The 20,586-nt window shown below is 40.1% G+C and overlaps 1 protein-coding gene across 13 annotated transcripts in view; it reads left to right on the plus strand.

Annotated features, from left to right (window-relative positions):
• The window catches only part of LOC124171771 (catenin delta-2-like), a 229,484-nt gene that overhangs the window by 114,284 nt on the left and 94,614 nt on the right, over nt 1–20,586 (plus strand). For all 13 annotated transcript variants that reach the window (XM_046551086.1, XM_046551089.1, XM_046551093.1 and 10 more), the window contains one exon: nt 4,941–5,069. In XM_046551086.1, the coding sequence (XP_046407042.1) occupies nt 5,038–5,069 (32 nt within the window). In that variant the 5' untranslated portion in view covers nt 4,941–5,037. The remainder of the gene's footprint in view (nt 1–4,940; nt 5,070–20,586) is intronic.

Consider the following 20,586-nt stretch of genomic DNA (forward strand, 5'->3'; position numbering starts at 1 on the left):
GGAATTCACTCTTTACCTTCTGCCCTGATATGTTATTACTATGGTTTTGGTAAGTATTGCCTTGATAGTAGTAATAATTACAATAATTAGCGCAGAAAACATGTTCGGTGAAAATTTTTCAATGTATAATGTGTAAAGTGAATTTCATTTTCGTTTTTATTGGCTCCTCAAAATTAAGCCGGAAACGTTTAAGAGGGATACATCTACATCTGAAGGCGCTCTTACTTCATAGAAAATTGCATGTTAATAGTGCTGTGGAAAAACGTATTAGAACCCTGCTAAGAACGAAAATATACGAGGCCTCATCTGTTTTGCCCATATTTATTCACTTTTTGCCCATAATTAATAACATTTTATTCAGATTATTCTCCGAATCGCATAATTTTATGTAAAAGATACATATTTGATACTAACAGAATTGATTGCTAAGCGCTATCTAACTAATAATCAAGTTTGATTGTAGTGTAATGACTTTTGCCGAGTTATGGGTTACTAAAGTTACTGCTTCGCTCGAACACTCGGGAACACAGTTTTTTTCGTTGTAGCAGTGATTAGTACCATAAAATACCATTGGTGATCATTCCGTGTAATAAAACGCAGAATTGAACAAGGAAATTAACAGTGGGGTTATTTTTTGTGTCCATTTTTGTAATTTCGTTTTTCCTATGAACTCCTCACTTACCTCCTCACCCACTCCTCACCCACTCGAGGGCATAAAATTTCTTAACCGACGGTTCATTATACTATTAGAGGACTCTAGGGTGTTTGACAGGATGTAACTAATCACTAGCGTGCAATACATAGCATGATTTTCTCATAGTTATCAAAAACATATGTAACACATTGTAGGTATGCATTTGTTGGGCGGTTTGAGCTCCTTTAAGCATGCGTCTCTCCATGCAACACAAGACTGTAATGGAAATACACTTACTTAAAAATTTGTTAACGTTAGAAAATGCATGCAATGCATTAGTGCATAATGCAATTATGCTAGGCTATAATATAGAAAAGACTTCACCTTGATTTCAAAGGGGTCAAACCGTTTTATAATGATAAAATTAATAAAGAGAAAAAAAAACACAATTGGAAAAAAGAATATATGCAATCGGTCATCGTAGGTTTTGCCGCGATTGATATTACAATTTGAGAAACTGTTGCTATCTTTGATGGCGCGAAGTAAGAATGATATTAAATTCTTCAGTCCTACCGTGTTTTATCTCCTGCCACAGTACGGCGGTAACCTGAGGATATCTTTCACATCTCCTGAGAAAAACTCTCTCCAAACTTGCTTATTTAGTTTAGCCTATATTTCTTTCTACCCCCTAAAGTAAAGAATCAAGGTTAATTCATCTAGTATACATCTCTCATCTCCTGCTTTGAGGAAATCTCAGGCGAACAGCCTAATAGGCGTTCCAACGACCGCGATTTGTTAAGAATATTTTAAGCAATTATTAACGCTTTATCAAGGATTCTCGTCGTATCATAGTTGCTTTCAAGTTACCTGCCTATTTAGAATCTGGATTTTCTCATCAGATGTGGATTCGCGCGAGAAATTCATTGATCGGCGAATGAATAGCAATGATAATTATCCGGCCGATTTCACGTTTCTCATGCGCTACAGTCAACGATAGAGGTAGCTTCGAGGAAAGCCGAAATCTCGGCCGCATAATCATGTGACAATAGGCACTCTCATTTTCCCAATAACACAATGGGTACGATAATTACAGATTTTTCCGCCCACTCCCCGCAGTTCATTTTTTCCGTTTCATTGAAAGTATCGTAACTGTTTCTCTCTGTTAGTGAATTCGTTATTTCCCCGTATTAAAATATTTCAGCATGTTACCTTGCTTATAACTCGTAGTAAATCATTATTTTTCTGTTCCTAGCTGTTTGTGAAATTTGAGTTACCTCTTCCCTTAATTATCTCTGAATTTCATTTTGAAATATTATTCACTATCGCTCTCACGGTTTCGACTTCACTGCTTTTTTGGAGAGTACCTTCAGTACTCCTTCCGACGGATGCGTCATAAAGCGGTGGTCCTTATGAAGTTTTTAGACCAGGAAAGTCTAATTCCGACGTTGGGTATCTCTCCACCCTTTCTAAGGTATTATATGTTTGCTCAAAGAGAACGTTTTGTTTCCTCGGGGCCACGGGTTGTGAGGTCGCCGGTGTAATATGTTAAAGACGGAAAGAGGGAAAGCGGTATATTCTGAGGGAATAACGTTTAGTGTCAAGACGTTGTAAAATAAGTAGGTAAAGAAGGTTTGCTTGTATGAATCTGTGTTTAACGATGTGGTTGCCTACTCCGTACGTCACTCGGTGATTAGTTTGACACGGGATAAATGTTATTGTCGTGTGCATATTTGCCCTAGATAAAGGGACTTGTAATATTGATCGCGAACCTAGCGATTTATTTTGTTAGAGTGTATGTATGAGTAGCAATACTTATTTATTTGAGTGTTCGAAGCCAGTATTGAATGGAAGATGGAGGGGGAGGAATGCGGTGTCCAAGGCGTTGGCGATAATTCATTGCAGTGTCGAAGAAACTGGTGGAGGGCTGATGGTTTATTCAGCGAGGACCCAGACGAAGGGGAGCCGTATCGATTCTTATGCGTATAAAGGGAGAGCGGAAATTTGCTAAGGGTACAGATAAAGGGGAAAGCTGCTATACTAAATAGATGAAATAAGTGTTAACACTGGAAGTACCGGGGTCGTATGGCTACCTAGAAGGACCATTTCCCGTTATTTTGACGGATAGTACTTATTTTAGTCATATATTTTTAGTATGTATTCACTAAATATAATTTTTTTATATATTTATCAATACAACCGTGTATTTGCAATTAATCTTTTTTCAACAAAAATTTTAAAAGTAACAGCCGTCACGTCGCTCCTTTTTCCCCTGACCTGGCCTACCACACGCGTCTCGGTATGACAGATGAGCAGCTTTTTTCCATTCGAAATGTAATAAGGAATGTTAAATGCATATATTTGCCAACTAAAACATCAAAATGGCCAGATGGAATACATTGCAGTGAATTCCTGAATAAAAAACGCGTTACCGTTACAAATTAAATAGAAACGCCTAGTCCGTAATTTTGACGGGTATTGGTCTTTTAATGTAGACAGGAGGTATAACACCATTTCTGTGTGAAACAAACGAATTATAATTTAACAGGATACGTACAATCAAATAATTAAAAGTTATAAAAAATTAAGACGACGGAAAAAATTCTAGGCTATATGATTAAGTAAGTAGAGGTTATCCGTCAAAATGACGGGTCTGGCCCCTCTAGTGGGGAGATATTTCGCATTTAGTTACCTATTTATTGGTTTTCCCATCGATGTGATGCATTTTTAGCAGTACCATTGGTTTAATGTAAAATAAGACGTATAGTAAAATTGATAGAAATTATTTTATCGTGTGTTCTGAAAAGATCGAACAAAACTGTACTCGAGTAATAATTGCTTCATCTGCATAACACTGCTGCGATTCACTTAATCCTTAGCACATGAAAGTAGTAAAACAAAAGTGCCGTATTATAGGCATAATTTTGAGGTTTAGTTTGGTACATTGAATCAAAACAAAGATCATATTGTAGAATTAGTGGCAAGGTGTCGAACGAAACATTTTATCATAGCAGAGATATTATCATAGGCATAACTCCGTTTGCTCTCGGAGGTATCCCTTTTTATTATAAAAAGTACTTAAATATGTAAATATTCAAATTAGTTTTCGTTCAATTTTTTTGCTCCTATTTTCCGAGTCTCCTGACGAAGGTAGTACACTATATTATACAAATGCAATGCTGTTAGTTTGCTTTCCGGTCAACTTCTTTTGAATGTTATGCTAATTTTGCGATTAGAATGGATTTCGTATCGAAGCCATCTAGTTAAGTGGTTATTACTAGTAGCCTCAGCGTCTCTTGGGACGTTATTCGTGTTCAGCAATTGGCAAATTAGGGTGCGGAGCAAGGTAAAATTTAGGATATTTTTGGGAACTATTGTTTTTTGTGTTTTTTTTGGATTAATTCCTAATCATATATAACACCTGTATTTCTTTTTTATTTTTGCACCAACCTCCGAGCACTGTACTCATGCCCGTAGTTTTCTATTTACTCGTTTATTTCACGCTTATTTAGGTCTTAAGTCATTTATCTGATAATAAATTTCGATATGTAGTTCAAACTAGCACATATAATTCTTATTTTGAAATTTCTGACTCTCTCTTTCCCGTTTTTGGCTTAGCAAAAAATGTAGAAACCGTGATAGGTAATTTCATCCAAAAATTGATGATTCTTTCTCGTCGATATAGAAGTATCCGTGTAATGCTTAATAATTGGTGTAATTACCCATGCGAGATATTTTAATAGTATCTATATTTAATTTATTTGATAGAAGTATTTCGTAGTAAGTTTTACTGGACATTTGTATGCTTAATCCGCTGTCCTTACGTTTTCCCTGTAAAAATACTAGCACATGTAAACAAAAGTTGATGTCAGCATGAACAGAATTGCAAGCATTGTAGCCATGCTTTGGCAGCACTCGGCAATTGTTAGAGGGGATTATTTTTGTCAAAAGAATTAACAGAATCATTCCTATGGAAATATTGCCTCATCGAAGACATTTAAACTACATATACATTTGCTTAATTGTACATGGCAAACATTCTGACACCTTCTCATGTGACTGAATAATTAGGGATATCGTAGAAAATGCCTACATATTGGTCCCAATTTTTGTAATACTTATATTAATACAAATAAAATAATATTTTGGCTAAAAGCTTTTATTACCTCATTATTATAACTTTTTAATTATTGAATTCCTCTAAAAAGTCATCACTAAACATTTTTATTCACGAGTCGTGTATCTTTTGCAATGTTTACCGTTGTACAGGTGGGAAATATGTGCTAATTGTTTTGTTTGTCGTTGTCAGGCGAATACCACTGGGGCACCTGATGCCGTCCATCCCGAGTGACTTTCGGGGCCGTGTCTGAGAAGCTGTCCCGGCTGAACATCCACCGAACGCCGATATGTCCAGCAGCCAGCTGGTGGACTCATGTTTGTGAGTATGCAATCTCATTGTTGACCTCGTACTCTCGTACACACAAATATGCACGTGCACCAAATAGTAGTGGGGACTTGGCAGGACTGACGCCGGCGCTCCGCGGCTGCGCACTGCGGCGAAGTGACCCAAGACGCGATACGGCACACATGTCTCCTCCCTCTCATGTAAATAGTGGATCTACGAGGGTGTTGCATGTTAGCGACTGATTCCAAAACCTTCAACCTCTTGTAGATGTCTCCAAGTTACTCAATAACTGTCATTAGAAAATTTGCACGGGAAACTACATGTAATAATGAATATTTACCTCTAGCATATCTTGTAAATCCAATTGGTTTCTATAACGCGTTATTTCAATAATACGTCGGCTGAGGATAAAGCCGCGACATGCAGGTGACTATCTGGGGCCCACTAACGGCCTCATTGTGGCAAACTTATTTTCGTCCCTAGAGGTCAGCTAGTGTCTGGTTACCTTGGCATCGACTATAATCCCTGTAATCTATAAGTTATATTTAGAATGATATCACATAGGTCGACCATAATCGTCAGTCAATCGAATTGGATGTTTGTTTCACTCTTTGTGTAGTTGACCTCGCATCAGGAGAACTTAAATGGGGAATTATGGTGTCCCATTGTTATAAGATGAAGCCAAAAACGGATATCCGCACTCGATTTCTCTCCGTAAGGCTTCCGCGTAGGAATCTTTATTGCGTCGGAATAAACTCACATCCGCTGACTCCGAATACAAAGTATTGTGGCTGGTCCATTCTCTAATCTTGGTTCTTGATGCGAGCTTTTCTAAGCGTGGGCTCTTTCCTCAGAGGAAAAGTTTGGGTCAGCATTGCAGGAGAAATAAGAGTTTTCTATTCAGGGTTGACTTCGTGGAAGTTGCCCCCATAATAGCATCAAGGCACGTTAAAAGCTTTGTAAAATCCGCTGAGCTTTTTTTATTAACACGACTGTTGTCTCTCTATAGAGCATTTTCAGGTACGAAGACCCTTATGGTTACCTGAAGGTGCCCTAGCGGATTAATTATGACAAAATAATTTTTTTCTTTGCATTTTCCAAGGTTTTCCCTTGTTCATAATTTTATTTAGAAGGCGAACCTCCTCGTTCCAAGTTAAACCTGAGATTATAGTCTACATTACGTTGCTCCCATTCAGAATGAAAATAATTTTGTCTGCACCCATTTTTTAAGCTTTTATAGCATAAATGATGGCGCAAGTGCCTTGGAATCTAGGCCGGTTTGAAATTAAAAAAAGAGTGTGAATTTAAAAAATGATAGTTTCATTATGGATTCTGAGAAAGTGCTGCAACAGACGGCTGTTGAAACGTAGCGTTGAACAATATTTGATTTCGTCGGACTGGGAAATGCAAAAGGAGGAAATAGGCCATTAGTAGTTTTGTAAAGTGTTGAGTAAGAAAAGGAGCTTTTCAGTGAGAGCATTGAGGACTCTCGCCGTCGGATGTGAAAGTCGCGCTCCGTACTTTAGCTTGGCCAGCACCGACGGCGAAAGAGATTGCTGACAAGTAGTGCGTTGCATACATTGATTATTAATACCAGGGAACTGCATTGAGAATCCCCCATTTCTTTTCGCAGAAGCTTGAGCTATTCTGCCGCCACGAATATTCTGAAGTCCGCCGTTAGATAATTGTCGCTCCGCGCACATCAAAATAAGATTTCAAAATCGCCACTCGCGGCGTTACCAGCCAACTATGTTATCTCGTAGTCTTCCGTTGCTTTCTTGGTTCTTTGATCTCTCCATCTTCCGAGTTTGCGCCACGTTGTTTGTCATAGGTGGACCACAGTTTTGCCTGGATTCTACCAGGAGTCTTTTGGTTGAAGTGCACTTTTATGTGCACAGAAGAATGTAATATTCTTACCGAGCTGGAATTATTACGCAGGCGTAGCTAAAGAATGTATTTTCAGGCTCACAATTAAAACTTCTCCGGTGCTAATTTGCGTAGCGAATCGCACCTTTGTATATGCATTCATGAAATGGACAGGTAACTCTGTAGTTCAACCTAAAGGTTAGTTCGTATATTTGAGGTTAGAACTCCCTCTAGACTTAGTCACAGGCGTGTAACTTCACAAATTGGATACAGAGGCGCTAGCACGCTCTTCAAAGATTTTTATTCGGGACTGTTCACTTCCACATTCACCATGGATTTGAGCCCGGAGCCCTAAGTTGTATACTAACGCCCTACCCATTCCCCCGTGAAATTTAAATGTGTAACTTTCATGCATACATATACCTATGTGGATTTGAAATTTGTATGGAATAGAAAAAATAATGGAATGTGCTATCTACCTGCAGGTCCCTGTAGTCTCGTACTCCACTGCATAGGCTTAGATTCGGTTTGAAATTAGGGTGTTGGTGTATTTTAAGGTTGTGTCCCAGAGTAAGCATGGAATAGAGGGATATGTGTCATTTGAGCCTAGATTGATGCTCTGACAGCACGTGATCCAACCCCCACCCCTGCATCTTTGCTTCACAGGAATTACAGCTGAGTGACCAATTGCATTGTTTGATTTCTATCGGTGAGTTTATATCGAACGACAATTGTATCTCTATTTAATTCAGAGAAGTGGCATAATGCTATGATATGCTCCTGTTTCGGAAGCATGATGTTAATTTTCCGTTCGGGTGATGGAGCTTGTTGTGGTGGCTGCAGTGTTGGCTTCCCATCCAGTGGGATTGGGTTCAAATCGCGGGGGAGACTCTTCTGCACGCCCGATCCCTGCTCGAGTACTTTTTGGGTGCACTTCAGTTTCAACACTCCGTCGGATAGGGTGTTAGACCGTGATCCCCTGGGCGTCGTTCGTCAGGGGCAGGCTAATGCCGACGCCGCATTTCTCCCCATCCTCCATTAGGGCCTACTCCTCGTGAATCCTCATGAAAAATTTTTACGTTTCGACCAATAAATTTCCTAGCAACGCAACTGTTTTGTAAGTGATCGAACGTGTTACACTATGAATTTTTAGTGAACGCTCTGATGCACACAAAATAAAAAAATTCAAAAGCATATCTTCATCCTCCTCCACATTCTTTCCCATGGCGGGGATGACCTCAGCTGTCCTTTGCCTCCTCCAAACAGCCGCTAACTATCTAACTATCCTCTTGCCAGTTTCGTTAATTATGTTTATATTTAGCCGGAGTGACATGGTTTCAGTGTTGGCCTCAGACGCCGCAATAAGCCGGCCTCTCTTTTCAAATAATGAAGTGTAGAAAACTTTATAATATCACAGAAACGTAATACAGTTAGACCCAGGTTTCGACGTGGTACGTCATCATCTGTTGACGTGCCACGGAGTGCTGCAAACCTACATCGTGTAGTATTAAATTCATGTGGAGTTACATGACTTAGCTTTAGTTCCCGGCTGTTAAAATTTTTCTACATTTCATTATGTTAAGTCGATTTCATGAAGTCACGCCCGAGACAACGAACTCTCTATCAATGCTTACTCTGAGGGATGTGCATGCCTTTGACCCGTAAGTGTAGAGTGGATAGCTGCAGGGAATCGTAGAAAGTCGTGGCCCGCCCGTCTGCCCTCCTTAGCGACCTTGCCTCAGTCCTGCCATGCCCAGCGAGCACCGCGCATCCAAAAAATTTGTGCATTCAGCCGCACTTTGCTTATGATCATCTGATCATGACGTCATGCTCATTTGGTGAGAGCGCACGGAATACAGCGTTACGAAGCATGTTCCGTGTTGATAAGTGGTGATCGAAGGTTTCCCTCGCTCACTACACCGGCAACTGATCTGTGCCGTGATGGCACCTTCAGTTCCGTGACGTCACGTCGTTCAATTCCGTGACGTCACGCCGTTCAGTTCTGTGATGCCACACATTGCTCACCTCTCTCACTGATTGTAGGTGATCGCTCAGTGCGGCTGGATGCGCCTAATCGACACACCACCACCTTGTGCGCGTGCTGCCATCATTTGTACGAAGAGAATTCCACTATTGCATGCACCAGTGAGCACCATCCCGTGCACCACCACCCCCTCCACTTCCCCCCTCCTCCCATTTCTCACTTTTCTTCCGCCCTTTCCTCATACGATTTTCATTTATTTTCAACTTCGTTTCCGATCCCTCATGCCTTGTTTCCAAATCTAGCATTCATTAGGCGTCGTCGACTTCAATTTGGTGAATTTAAACCGCGTAATATTAGATTTAAGACGCTCGTGATAGCCAACCACGGTTCGATTTCCTATCCGCATGAAGCTCCATTCACGGCAAGATTACGTGGAGTGATTTAGGAGTGAAGAAGATGGTGGCGTCGCCAAAAATTGATGAAAAGTGTTATTTCGTTAAATTTCGTGGGTAATGTACCTTGATTTTTCTTAGAACCATCTTAAATTTTAGTTTAAGTATTAAATGTTGCTTATAGCCCGATCTTTGCGTTAATGATTGATTCATAGGGCATGGCCTATTCATGGTCCGTAAGGCTGCAATGAATATCTATACTGATCGATACTACTAACTCGGTTTTGTGCTTCTTTCCTTAGATATCACAAAATAAACATGTATGAGTAGTTTCTCTCAAAGCTATACTCTAACAAAAGTATGTTTCAAATGCATTAAGAGGACGCATCACTTCCGCTCGATTGGATGTCATCGGTTGTCTTTCGTCTTTCTTCCGGGAATTTGCACTCATTTAAAATGTATGCCATCATCTTGGATTTCCAGGTTTTATAGAATAAGCCCTAGTTAATATTCACCGGTATCTCAAGTCTGAAACTTATACCTATGATGATATAACGAGGTAAATTTTGTATCAAAAATACAGGCAAATGTCGGCAAGGGTCCATTTGATATACATACTCTGAAAATTTCAAGATGATGCGGCGGCATACGTTTAGAAAAAGTAATTCGTCACGAAAAAAGTCATGTCAAGCAAGACGTATTCGTCCTTTTAAAGCCATTTGCACTCTTTATGTTTCATTTTTACACGCTTTTTCTTACCTTGCTTCGTCTCTTTGCCTGTTTCATCCACGGAATCTTGTATATGATTTTAATCCACATTCCATGATAGGATCGGCTTGAAATTTTGCACTCTTGCTTGCCTCTGATGACAATACAATATTCATTAATTAGGCGTTTAAAATTTTGGCCCAATAAGTTAATATCGCGCACCAATCCTTGCCAATCAGGCTGTTCTACATTGATTTCCAATAAACGTAACCACGCTTAAAAGAAAGAAGAGCTTGCTTATGCAGTTGGAGTTACCAACCAATCCATTTCCAAGCGATTGAATGCTTTGGGATTTTTGCAAAAGCAAGGAAATTGGATTCCTTATGATTCTAAGTGATTCTACAGCATGACAACGATCGACTGTTGCAAAACCCGTTAAAACCTACCCGTAAACGCTCAAATGGGAAGTCCTGACCCCCCCGCTGTATTCCCCAGATGTTACGCCGTCCGATTATTTCTTGTTCTGTTATACGGCACATGGTCCGGCTGAGCTGCAGTTGCGCTTCTACGAAGACACCAAAAAATGGTATGATTCGTGGGTAGCCTCAAAAAATGAACATTTTTACCGTTACGGTATTAGCCTCTGGTACAATGATGGGGAAAGTTGTAGCTAGCGGTGGACAATACTTTGAATAATTCATTAATAACCATTTTTTCACGATAAAGTTTTATTTTCGTTCAAAAAACATCGGGAACTTAGTTGCGCACTTAATAGTAAAAATGAAGAAGGTTAAGAAACATATATTTTGCAAAAAGAGTATATAATGCACTCAAAAGCTAAAAATTAGCTTATCATCTCTCGGAGAAAAATGTGTGGTTGCTCATTAGATTGAGGCGTTAGTATTGCGTACCAATCCTTGCCAATCAGGCTGTTTTACATTCATTTCTAATGAACGTAACCACACTTTATTTTCCGAGTGATGAAAAGCTTATTTTTTACTTTTTAGTGGGTATAATACTTACTGGTTTTGGAAAAAGCAATTTTCAAATCTTTTATATTTTATTTTTTCACTCTGCAGTCATCACTGCCCCGCAGATTGTATTATTTAATCACCTCGGAATGTGTGCCACAATGTCTCGTGAAAATTAGCCGACATAAAAACTGAAGGCTGGGTGAGTCTGCTGAATCCGATACTTTTTTGATCGTGGATTTTCGTGCTTTTTCACTTTAGGATTCACATTTCGAGAGGCAGCTCAATTTTAATGTTGGATTCGAACGGACTTTTTGAAGTATTGTTTGAGATTCCGATATAATAGTCATTCCTCTTGATGCACCTGGTTGTTGAAACCATGGTTTCCAAAACGACAGGGATTTGGGGTGAACAGTTTTTGTGTGCATATTTTGGGCTTAAATAGCTGTGTATTCGACTTCTACGAACGAATATGAAGTAGCGTAAAATATATGCATGGGCAAAAGTTGAAATGTTGGATTCAGTAGTTTCAGGATGTGCACGGGAAGTGTTTGGACGTGAAACTTAGCTCGATGGGCTTAATAATGACCCGTTATGGAACTCACTACTTCAATTGTTTTGAAGGACGGGGTAGGTAGAGATGAGTGGCGTTGAAGATGTAGATTTCGACCGAATAATTTTGAATGCCGTATTGCAGAACATACGCCATGTCAGTGTAGTTCCATTCCTAGTGTCAGTGGAGAAACCTCACCGGAAATCTAAATCGGACATCCTTCTGTTCCTGCACTCGATGCAAATTTTGCTGCGCTCCTGCTTTTGTGTGCATCAGAACGTTCACTAAAATCACAGTGTTACATGTTCGACCTTTGAAACAGTAGATGCGTTGCTAGGGAAAATATTGGTGGGAACGTAAAAATTTTTATTGAGGATTCATGAGTTTGCCCTGTACCACTAACGTCAATAGCATCATGAGTCGCAGTGCACATGCGCAACCCGAATAAATAGCTCAATGCAATGTCATGAATGGACTCCTGTGGTGCAAATAAAAAGGGTGTGACGTCAACGGTCCACCTTGCTGTTGTGACCTCTGAATTTGTATTTGCATGAGCGATTTTCGGCTTCTTTGCCAGCGGCCAACATTGAAACGGTAAATTCCGAGTTCTCGTGGTCTGTGTGATGTTTCTGATTGGCAGATTCCGACGATAGCGTTTATTTATAAATGAAATTCACTAACTCTTGGTTTACTTTGTGGTATTCCATTATAAGTTTTTCCTGGATATACACAATTACTTATACCACTTATTTTTATATCAGAACGTGACCCGGGTTTCAATGAATTATCGTCATCTTCAGGCGCTAATTATGATTATAATAATAATTATTATTATTATTTAATAATCATAATTATCATAATTTAATAATAATAATAATAATAATAATAATCATAATTCGCGCCTGAATATGATGATAATTCATTGAAACCCGGGTCGCGCTCTGATATAAAAATAAGTGGTATAAGTAATTGTGTATATCCAGGAAAAACTTATATTGGAATGAAAAACCTTTGTAAATTTCACATTAATTTTAATAACACGACCAGTTTCATCGCTGCGCGACATCATCAGGAAGTTACGCCGCAAACGAAGTTACGCCGCAAACCATTCAATTGATCAGGAAAAACTTATTTATAAATGGTTTATTTCCTCAAAAAATTTATTTCCATTAAATTGAATGCTCATGAAACAGGAAAAGTATCAGGGTTTTTTTACAGCATCTCTTATAGGTACAGGAGACCGTTTTACGATGGGTTCCACTTACGGTGGATTCGGCGTATGGTCTGAGCTAATTTTGCGCGCGATTTTCAATTTCAAATTTTGCCCACTTTGTTTCCGCTCGTGCAATACACCATGTATTATGTAATTCTTCTAATTATTTGTTTAAGAAACGCTTTTTTTACTTATCAACATTTACGTGCGTTGACACTCTTTGAACTGTCTCCCCGGAAATGAAGCGGATTCAACTTACGATGGAATCCACTTTGCAGTCTGTCCTTCGGAACAGTTGCGGATTTGGTGAACGGTAACAGGGGCCATGACCACCCCCAAACTTTATCAAATCTTTATTTTTTATCAATATAGTAATTTTTTCCGTTATTTATTTCTTCTCTATTTTTAAACTTCTTAAATGTCTATCATTGTTCTATTTCCTCTATTGTAAAGAATAAAAAATGAAAATTTAGACTCCAAAATGGGTGCAAATTGGGCATTAAGAAACATTTTACATGGGAGAACGCTTTTCTCTGCCGGGGTTATTCCATACTCTCCGGATCCAGGTCAGGACCCCCCGAAATTGATACTGAATCCGCCCCTGCTTCGGAACGGATTTATAACGTAAGGCGATTGTCCATAGTATTTTATTTGCGAACTGTTTCTATTTCCAATAGTGATAGTAAAGCTCGGGCGATCTCAATGCTAAGGTGTATAAAAAGACGTACCTGTGAACGTTGAAGTGTAAAGTGGTCTTTTCTCAGCCTCTTTCTGTTCCTCTGCCATACTTTCTGTAAGATTTCGCACCTTCCCCTCATTTCCCCCACTACTTTCTCCTTCTCCCCACCCCTATAACCCCTATTTCCTCCCCTCCATTTCCCCCACCCTTCGTCTATCCCCCACCTCTTCTCCCCTCCCATTGTTCGATCACTCTTGTCAGGGTTTCCTGCGTAGGTTTTCGCGGCGTGGTGAAGTTTCAACTGAGTAGTTCACGGAATTTTCACTGCTTCGCTTCATTTTCTTCGTATCCAACGTTCATCGATACCTGCCTACCACCCTGTAAGCTTCCCCAAGCGGCGTGATGTGGTAGATGTTTGGACACCACCGATTTATCCCTTTCATTGGCAGCCTATTTTTCCTCGTATACTGAAGAATGCCAGGGCTCTTTGGCGGATTTGTTTGTTTGCACTAAAAAATTGATATAAAGCCTTATGTATATTTTCTGAAGTTAATTTTTTCCATGTTATTTAACCCTTTAATTGCCGTTGCCGGGCCGATACATCGGCTCTTACCTAGTCCATTATTTAATTTGCTATAATTTATTATATTAGATTGATATTTCAGTAAACGTAGAAATACTTTGTCATTGGTAACAAGTTTAGCCTCAATTTAAAAAATCGCATATGGATGTGTAATAAAAGAGCTCTGTCATGTTTTGTTTTTTTCCTAGTTGCTACATTTTATGAAAAAACTCTCCGCATATCTCGCCAGTACCCAAGGAAGAAGGATGACACTGAGAGGGCCAATACTTACGGGTATGTTTAATCATGTCGGATGCTACAGAAAAGTTACAAAAACTACATGAGGCACAAAAAATAAAAGGCTTGAGTGTAAAAAAAACCCGCCCGCTGACTTTGTAAGGATTGAAGTAAATGGAGTTGCTTAGAATATAAAAATAGTTAAGCGTTGTGAGAGATTTGGTTCGGTATTTATTAAAGTCATATCATCCAATCATCTCACGTCTTAATGGATATGGTCCTACCAGTGTGGTCTGAGTCTGCCTTGGGCTCTTTTCCTTTCGAATTGCCATCTATCATCAGTCTTTGAGTTTTCTTGTTCTCTCAGGTGTATGTGCCCTGCTAATTTCAAAGCCTGGTCTTTGCTAGCGCAATTTCATTTAGGTCCAGGCATTGCAATATAGGTTCCTAGTTCGATATTTTCCCATTGTTCCCTTGATAATTCGTATAATCTTATTTGTGAGTGAAATAGGTTTATAGATTATGTAATATTATTGTTTTTATTCGAAATATTACATTTTACGTATCCAGTCGAACGAATAATCGAAAGAAATTTCTTGGTGCTTGTGCGATAAAATTTTAGTAGCGTCAAGCGAAAACCTTGACAAAAGTAAACTTTGACCTGGAACACCTGTAAATGCCATGTCATTCAAAATATCTTGTATTTTTGACGCCCTGACTTTGTTTGGGATCTAATTGTATTGGCAATCCTTCTCTATAATCGGACGTCTCTTGTTTTGACATCTTAGCAAGCACAGCACATATCTGCCCGGCATTTCGAATATGTGTGTCTAATTGTAAGCTACCATTGAAAATGCACTGCCAAATCGCTAAAAAAATGCGTGTGTCTCTACAATGGAAATAATCCGCTTGGATGCGCTCTGCCTAAGTACGCTGCCATGTGGCGGAGGTGGATTGCTTAAAGTGCTCAAATTGTTAAGGGACTTACTTCGCAATGATGCGTAATAAGAGAACGTTGACGCACATGCAAGTGAGACTCGTGCAGTAAGCATGCGAAACATGCTTCAGCTCAACTCACAGGAGCATGTGATAGAGAAGCTTGCTAGATCTCTAGTTCAGCCGTCTTAAAAGTTATCATCTGGCGTGCGTGGAAGAATAGTTTCTTAGCCATCCGTCTTTGATTTCATTTCCCTAATTTCATTCTTGATATCAATCCTTATGTACCATATGCCTTATGATGTTAAATACGTGTATACTCCAACATTGGTGGCGTTGGGGTAAAATCCTGGGTTATCAGTTTCGTGTCTTGCTTGGGTGGGTTTCTCATCACTCAAGTCATGGGTGTTAGCACGGAGTTGAAAGCCGTCGCTGTATGTTCTGCTATTGTGACCCCTTGAAAAACTAGTGGCAGGTCATACCTATTGGGATTCCAGGGGCAAGCGGGTCAACACATCGTCCGGGGACTTAAAGATGATAAAATATGTATTGTAAAAATGTTTAGCTAAAGAAGATTCTTGCATAAAAGTATGTCGCCTTTAAGCTCTAAGAAAGTTTCCTTTTATTTTTACGTGCCCTCTAGTGGAGATCAATAGAGACGGTGACGTAGCCGTCCAAAATTGATATAGGGAAGTTGGAGCTCGTTTGACTCGCGAGAGTTGTCTCTATTGTGTGCTTCTTGTACATATTGTAAATCTGTGGCGAGTTCGAACCGCACCTCTCTTTGTAGTCTGTCTAGATCCTACTATTTACGTGGTAATGGCATAGCAGCAGTTGCGAGTTTGCGTTAATGATATTGTTTCCAACCATCCCGTTTTCGTAAAATGATTTTATTAGCGCATCAATGAAATGAGCACACTTCATGTTACAATTTAAACTTGGGTATGTGCGCGCTCTCGTGTTTAATGAGTGATTGTGCTCGCAGTTCTGGAAACGAACTGATTTCTAAAGAACCTGTTTCGAGTCCTTGATCGTATTTTTACAAAACAGTTGGCAACCCAACCTGTGGAAAAAGCTGTAAAGGCCTGTAAACGGTACATTGACACACACGAGTCAATGTCTAAATGTGTGAACACGTGAGTGAACACGAAAATACACCGTGTAACCACCCAGCTTGTGCGAACGCATGAATAGAAAATAGAGCCTGTTCTAATTTGGTTCATGAATTCGTTCATGTTCCGTTATGGTCCACCAAAATCGTCCATGCATTCCCAGGCTTACTCGTACCTGTTAATTTATCTTGTGATCAGGCCTTCAGATATGAACTGGATGTTCATTTCTATACACCTGTGGATTCATATTTCTATACATTTCGGTGCATTCTTTGAGGGCGTAGGGTCGGGGATGGGGCTAGATTGGATAGGAAATATGACTTTGAAGGAATCGATTGGGTCGGGCGCAAAATTGAGCGGAAGAGCAGGGCTGGCGTGGTGGCTGGAAATTGGCGTGACGGTGGGCGCGGAGAATTGGCAGGCAAGGTCACTCTTGAGGTGAGGTGGTCGTGGGAGCAGGAGTCCTCGTGTCGACCTCCTACCTAGTTTTGTTTCTATTGAGACTTGCTTCTGAGTGTCAAACACGTTTACTTACTCCTTTGGCCACTTATAACCTACTGTTTATGAAAACCAGCAAGACACATGAGTTTGAAGAGCACTATCGTCTAAACGAAGCAATCAATTTCAATGCAACAAAAATAATACGAAAGAGAATTTATTTCTACGTTGCATCATTTACTTTGACAAATCTTCGGCTCCATAGCACTTCCTGTACTTATTTTTTTCTCAATAAGTAACCGTTTTTTCCGCGTAAAATCAAGTTGCCTAACACTGACCGCTTGGAATTACCGAAGTTTTCGTTCCAGTCGGTGGCGCATCCAGAAGGGGATCCGGGGGGTCCGGACCCCTCCCCCGAAATATATAAATAAAATTATTTTCTATCATAAAAGAAAACAAAATAATGAAAAATCATGAATTTACAAAATATTTCTTTAACAAATGAAGGTTTTCCAATTATGAAAAGTGTTAAAATTAGTTTTAAACCCTCTACTCAGTACCCTGTTTTTACAAAACTTTCCCCACTGGTTTTGGACCCCTCCCCGAACGAAATTCCTGGGTACGAAACTGGTTCCAGTAACTTGAGTGTCGATATAAGAAAGCCATAACTAACATTAAAGGTTTACCGAAAATATATTGTTTATGCTACAAATATTGATGGCATTGTTGTAGGCAACGAAAAACTGTGCTTACTTCGAAACCATAATTAAATATTCATGTAGTATGTCTTTGGACGCATCAACTTACTTTCTCTACCTTCCTCTATCCTGAATCTCCTAAGTTATATCGAATTTCCCCATGCATATTTGCCTCGCCACTCCAGCGAATTATCGCCCTGCCGGGGTCTTTTTCTGGTCATTCTTAGACCCGATGTTGTTCCATTCAGTTTTCCCTCATAAACATCACTAATGACCGTGTTTTCGCCAATTCTCTTGGAATGTCCCAGCTACATGAACCTATTCGTTCTTACTATTTTGACAAAGTGTGGTTCCTTGTATAATTTTCTATTTTATTCTACGCCTCCAATTATCCCGTTTAATCACTAGTACAAATATTTTTTTAAAACTTTGTTTTCACCAATGTTTTTTCTGCGATTTTTTATAATGGACTACACTCCCGACCAATATAGTAATACTGGTGGAATATTTTTTATATTATTTAATATCAAAAACTTGCTGCCACCCTAGAGAGGTCGCGGGTTGTAGTTGGTTGCCTGCATAGGTTGCTCGTATCCAGGGTATGGTTGTTCGTGCACGTATATAGATATGTTTAAAGTAATGGAAAACCCTAATGTGGAAGGCCAAAATGTGCTGTTTTCGGTGGTGTAGGAATGAATAAATCAAAGCACTGCGTAGAACAAGTGACTTTTTCGGCAGTCACGCGCACAGGTGCAAAGTTATATGTATCAAGGATGAAATTCGTCATGCAAAAATAATTTTCATTTGGCTTAGTCTGGACTCGAACTCGGAGCTCCCGATTGTCGGTTAGGCATGCTATCAGTTACACCACTTAGACTTACTGGACTCAGTCAGATAAGTAAGGGAATAGCTTAGCCTTCATATATCATCCCTTGCTTATATGACTTTGTTCCTTCCCATTAAGACCGATCTGGTCTCAGCAGATCCTGTGCGAGAAATACGGTGATCGTCATTCCATTGCATTTATTTCATAGCCAATATAGCCTTTGCTGTTGGAATCTCAGAGTAAATGTAAACGAGAGCTCTAAAAGTGGATACGCAGTCATGTAGATCCGTCCGACCGCCTGTTAAGTCGCCTTACGGAATATCATATAGATATAAATGCAGATGATCTGGAATTAAATGATGTGGGATTTCGTATTTTCAGTCTTGGTCGCCTGCGCAGAAGATTGAAATTGCTCCTGTTTGTAAGGACCTAGAGCGTGTAGGAGGGGCCTTCCCCCGAAAATTGGGAAATAAAAAAAGGAACGTTTTCTGCATTACGAGTATAAATATGCAGTGGTGCTCCATATATATTATTTGTTTGCATTTCGTTTTAATATATAGATATTATGTTGTCGTGTATGAAATGAGTTAACTACCCGTTAATTTATCCTGGCCTCTCCTAATATTATCAATCCATCATCTTCAGATATTGCTAAGGGGCAACCTGAAGGGTCGAAATCGTATGACTGAATTTGATGAATCTTCCGGAAGGTGAGATCGGCTCTCAACCCAGAGGTTACGCATTGGGACCATACAGAGGTCACTTATTTGGAGTGAAACCTCTGTTCGGAGTTGCTAATGGTAGCCCCTTAGTGGTGAGGGAGGGGCAGGTGAGAATACTGACTGACGTGCCGAAGCGGCCGCAGATAGTTTATCTTGTGCGGTGTGTGTGGCACCGCGTCGGCACGGCGCTTTGAGGGGCGCGAGAGTCGCGGCTTCACGTTCCGCGTGCCTCATCGTGCACGTGCGTGACGGTGCATTCCAAGCCATTCGCCTCATCACGCCGGGTCGTGCTCCCCCATTCCCCCTTCACGTGGTCTCGGAGATGTCTCGGTGCCGCATGGAACGTACTTATCGCTCCGACGCGCAAAGAGTTCGTTGTGTCCGCTGCAGTTCGTGTTCATCCATAGCCATGGTGGCTGGTGACGTTTGGCATAGTTTATACCATTTCATACCAACTGATTTGCCAATAGGGTAGTTTCCTTCATCAAAGAAAACGAAAGGCATTAATTGCGATTCCTTACCCACCATTAGTGTATTCATATTATACAAATTACTTGGTTTTAGAAATCACAGTTCAGACGAATGGCAATGGTCAATTTTAACCGCATTTGAAAAAGGCCAGATTGGCGCCCATGCGATGCCACTCCACGTGTCTTCACAGGAATCTAGTTTCTATACGAGTAGATAGGAGTTTTACATCGTCTGGGATTACCAATGCATACATGAGGCACATAGCTCAGGGAAACATGTCATAATAATCACCTATTAAAACTGCAAGCATGCCTAAGGTCGGAAAGTTTCCTTCGTGTGATAGGGTATTAATAATCCTTATTTAAGCCAAGCGCTAACTGCTAGCAGGGTACTCTGCTACCTGCTAGCAGCCTGCATCGTATCAGCGCTCAAAGCCTCGCCCCAAGGTCACCTCACACGCGAACAGCGGGAACTAGAATGACGTAACACGGCGTTTTTCCAGCATTCATACTTAGCCGTCGCGTTTTGGCGCGCTTGAAATTTTTCACTTTTCATTTAATCGCTAAAAATAGATATCCTCATTTAAAAATCTAAAAGCGTGAAATACGTACCCCAGGAGTAATAATCTTTCGATTTTGGCAATAAAAAATAATAGGAGACCACCCTATTATGCTCACCTCTCCGCCTGGGGTATAAAGTAGCGGATCTAGGGGGAAAGGCGGTTCCAGTTTCCCGTCCAAATAAAAGAGGACAAATTTTCCATGGGACTAAGATTGGTTTGACGCGGCTCTCCATTCCTCTTTCCTCCATCCGCTAGCCTTTTCTTAGTGACGTTCTTCTTCTCTTTTACATCCTCTATAATATGTCCAATGCAATTCATTCGGGGCCGTCCCTTGCACTTCTTCCCTTCCACTTGTCCTTCAACGATTGTCTTCATCAGGCCATCATGCCTCATAATGTGGCCATGTTAACCCGTCTTCTCCATGAGCTTTTTAAAAGAATTCACTTTTCTCCACTCTTCTTAGCACTTCCTCATTACTTACACGGTCGATCCATTTCATTCCCATCATTCTTCGGTTGTACCAAATTTCGAATGCTTCCAGTCTTGGCATTTCTGCTGCTCTTAGCGTCCAAGTCTCGCTACCGTAGAGAAACAACCAAGTATGTGACGCACTAAAATCG

Source organism: Ischnura elegans, chromosome X (genome assembly GCF_921293095.1).
Source record: "Ischnura elegans chromosome X, ioIscEleg1.1, whole genome shotgun sequence".
NCBI classification, from domain to species: domain Eukaryota; kingdom Metazoa; phylum Arthropoda; class Insecta; order Odonata; family Coenagrionidae; genus Ischnura; species Ischnura elegans.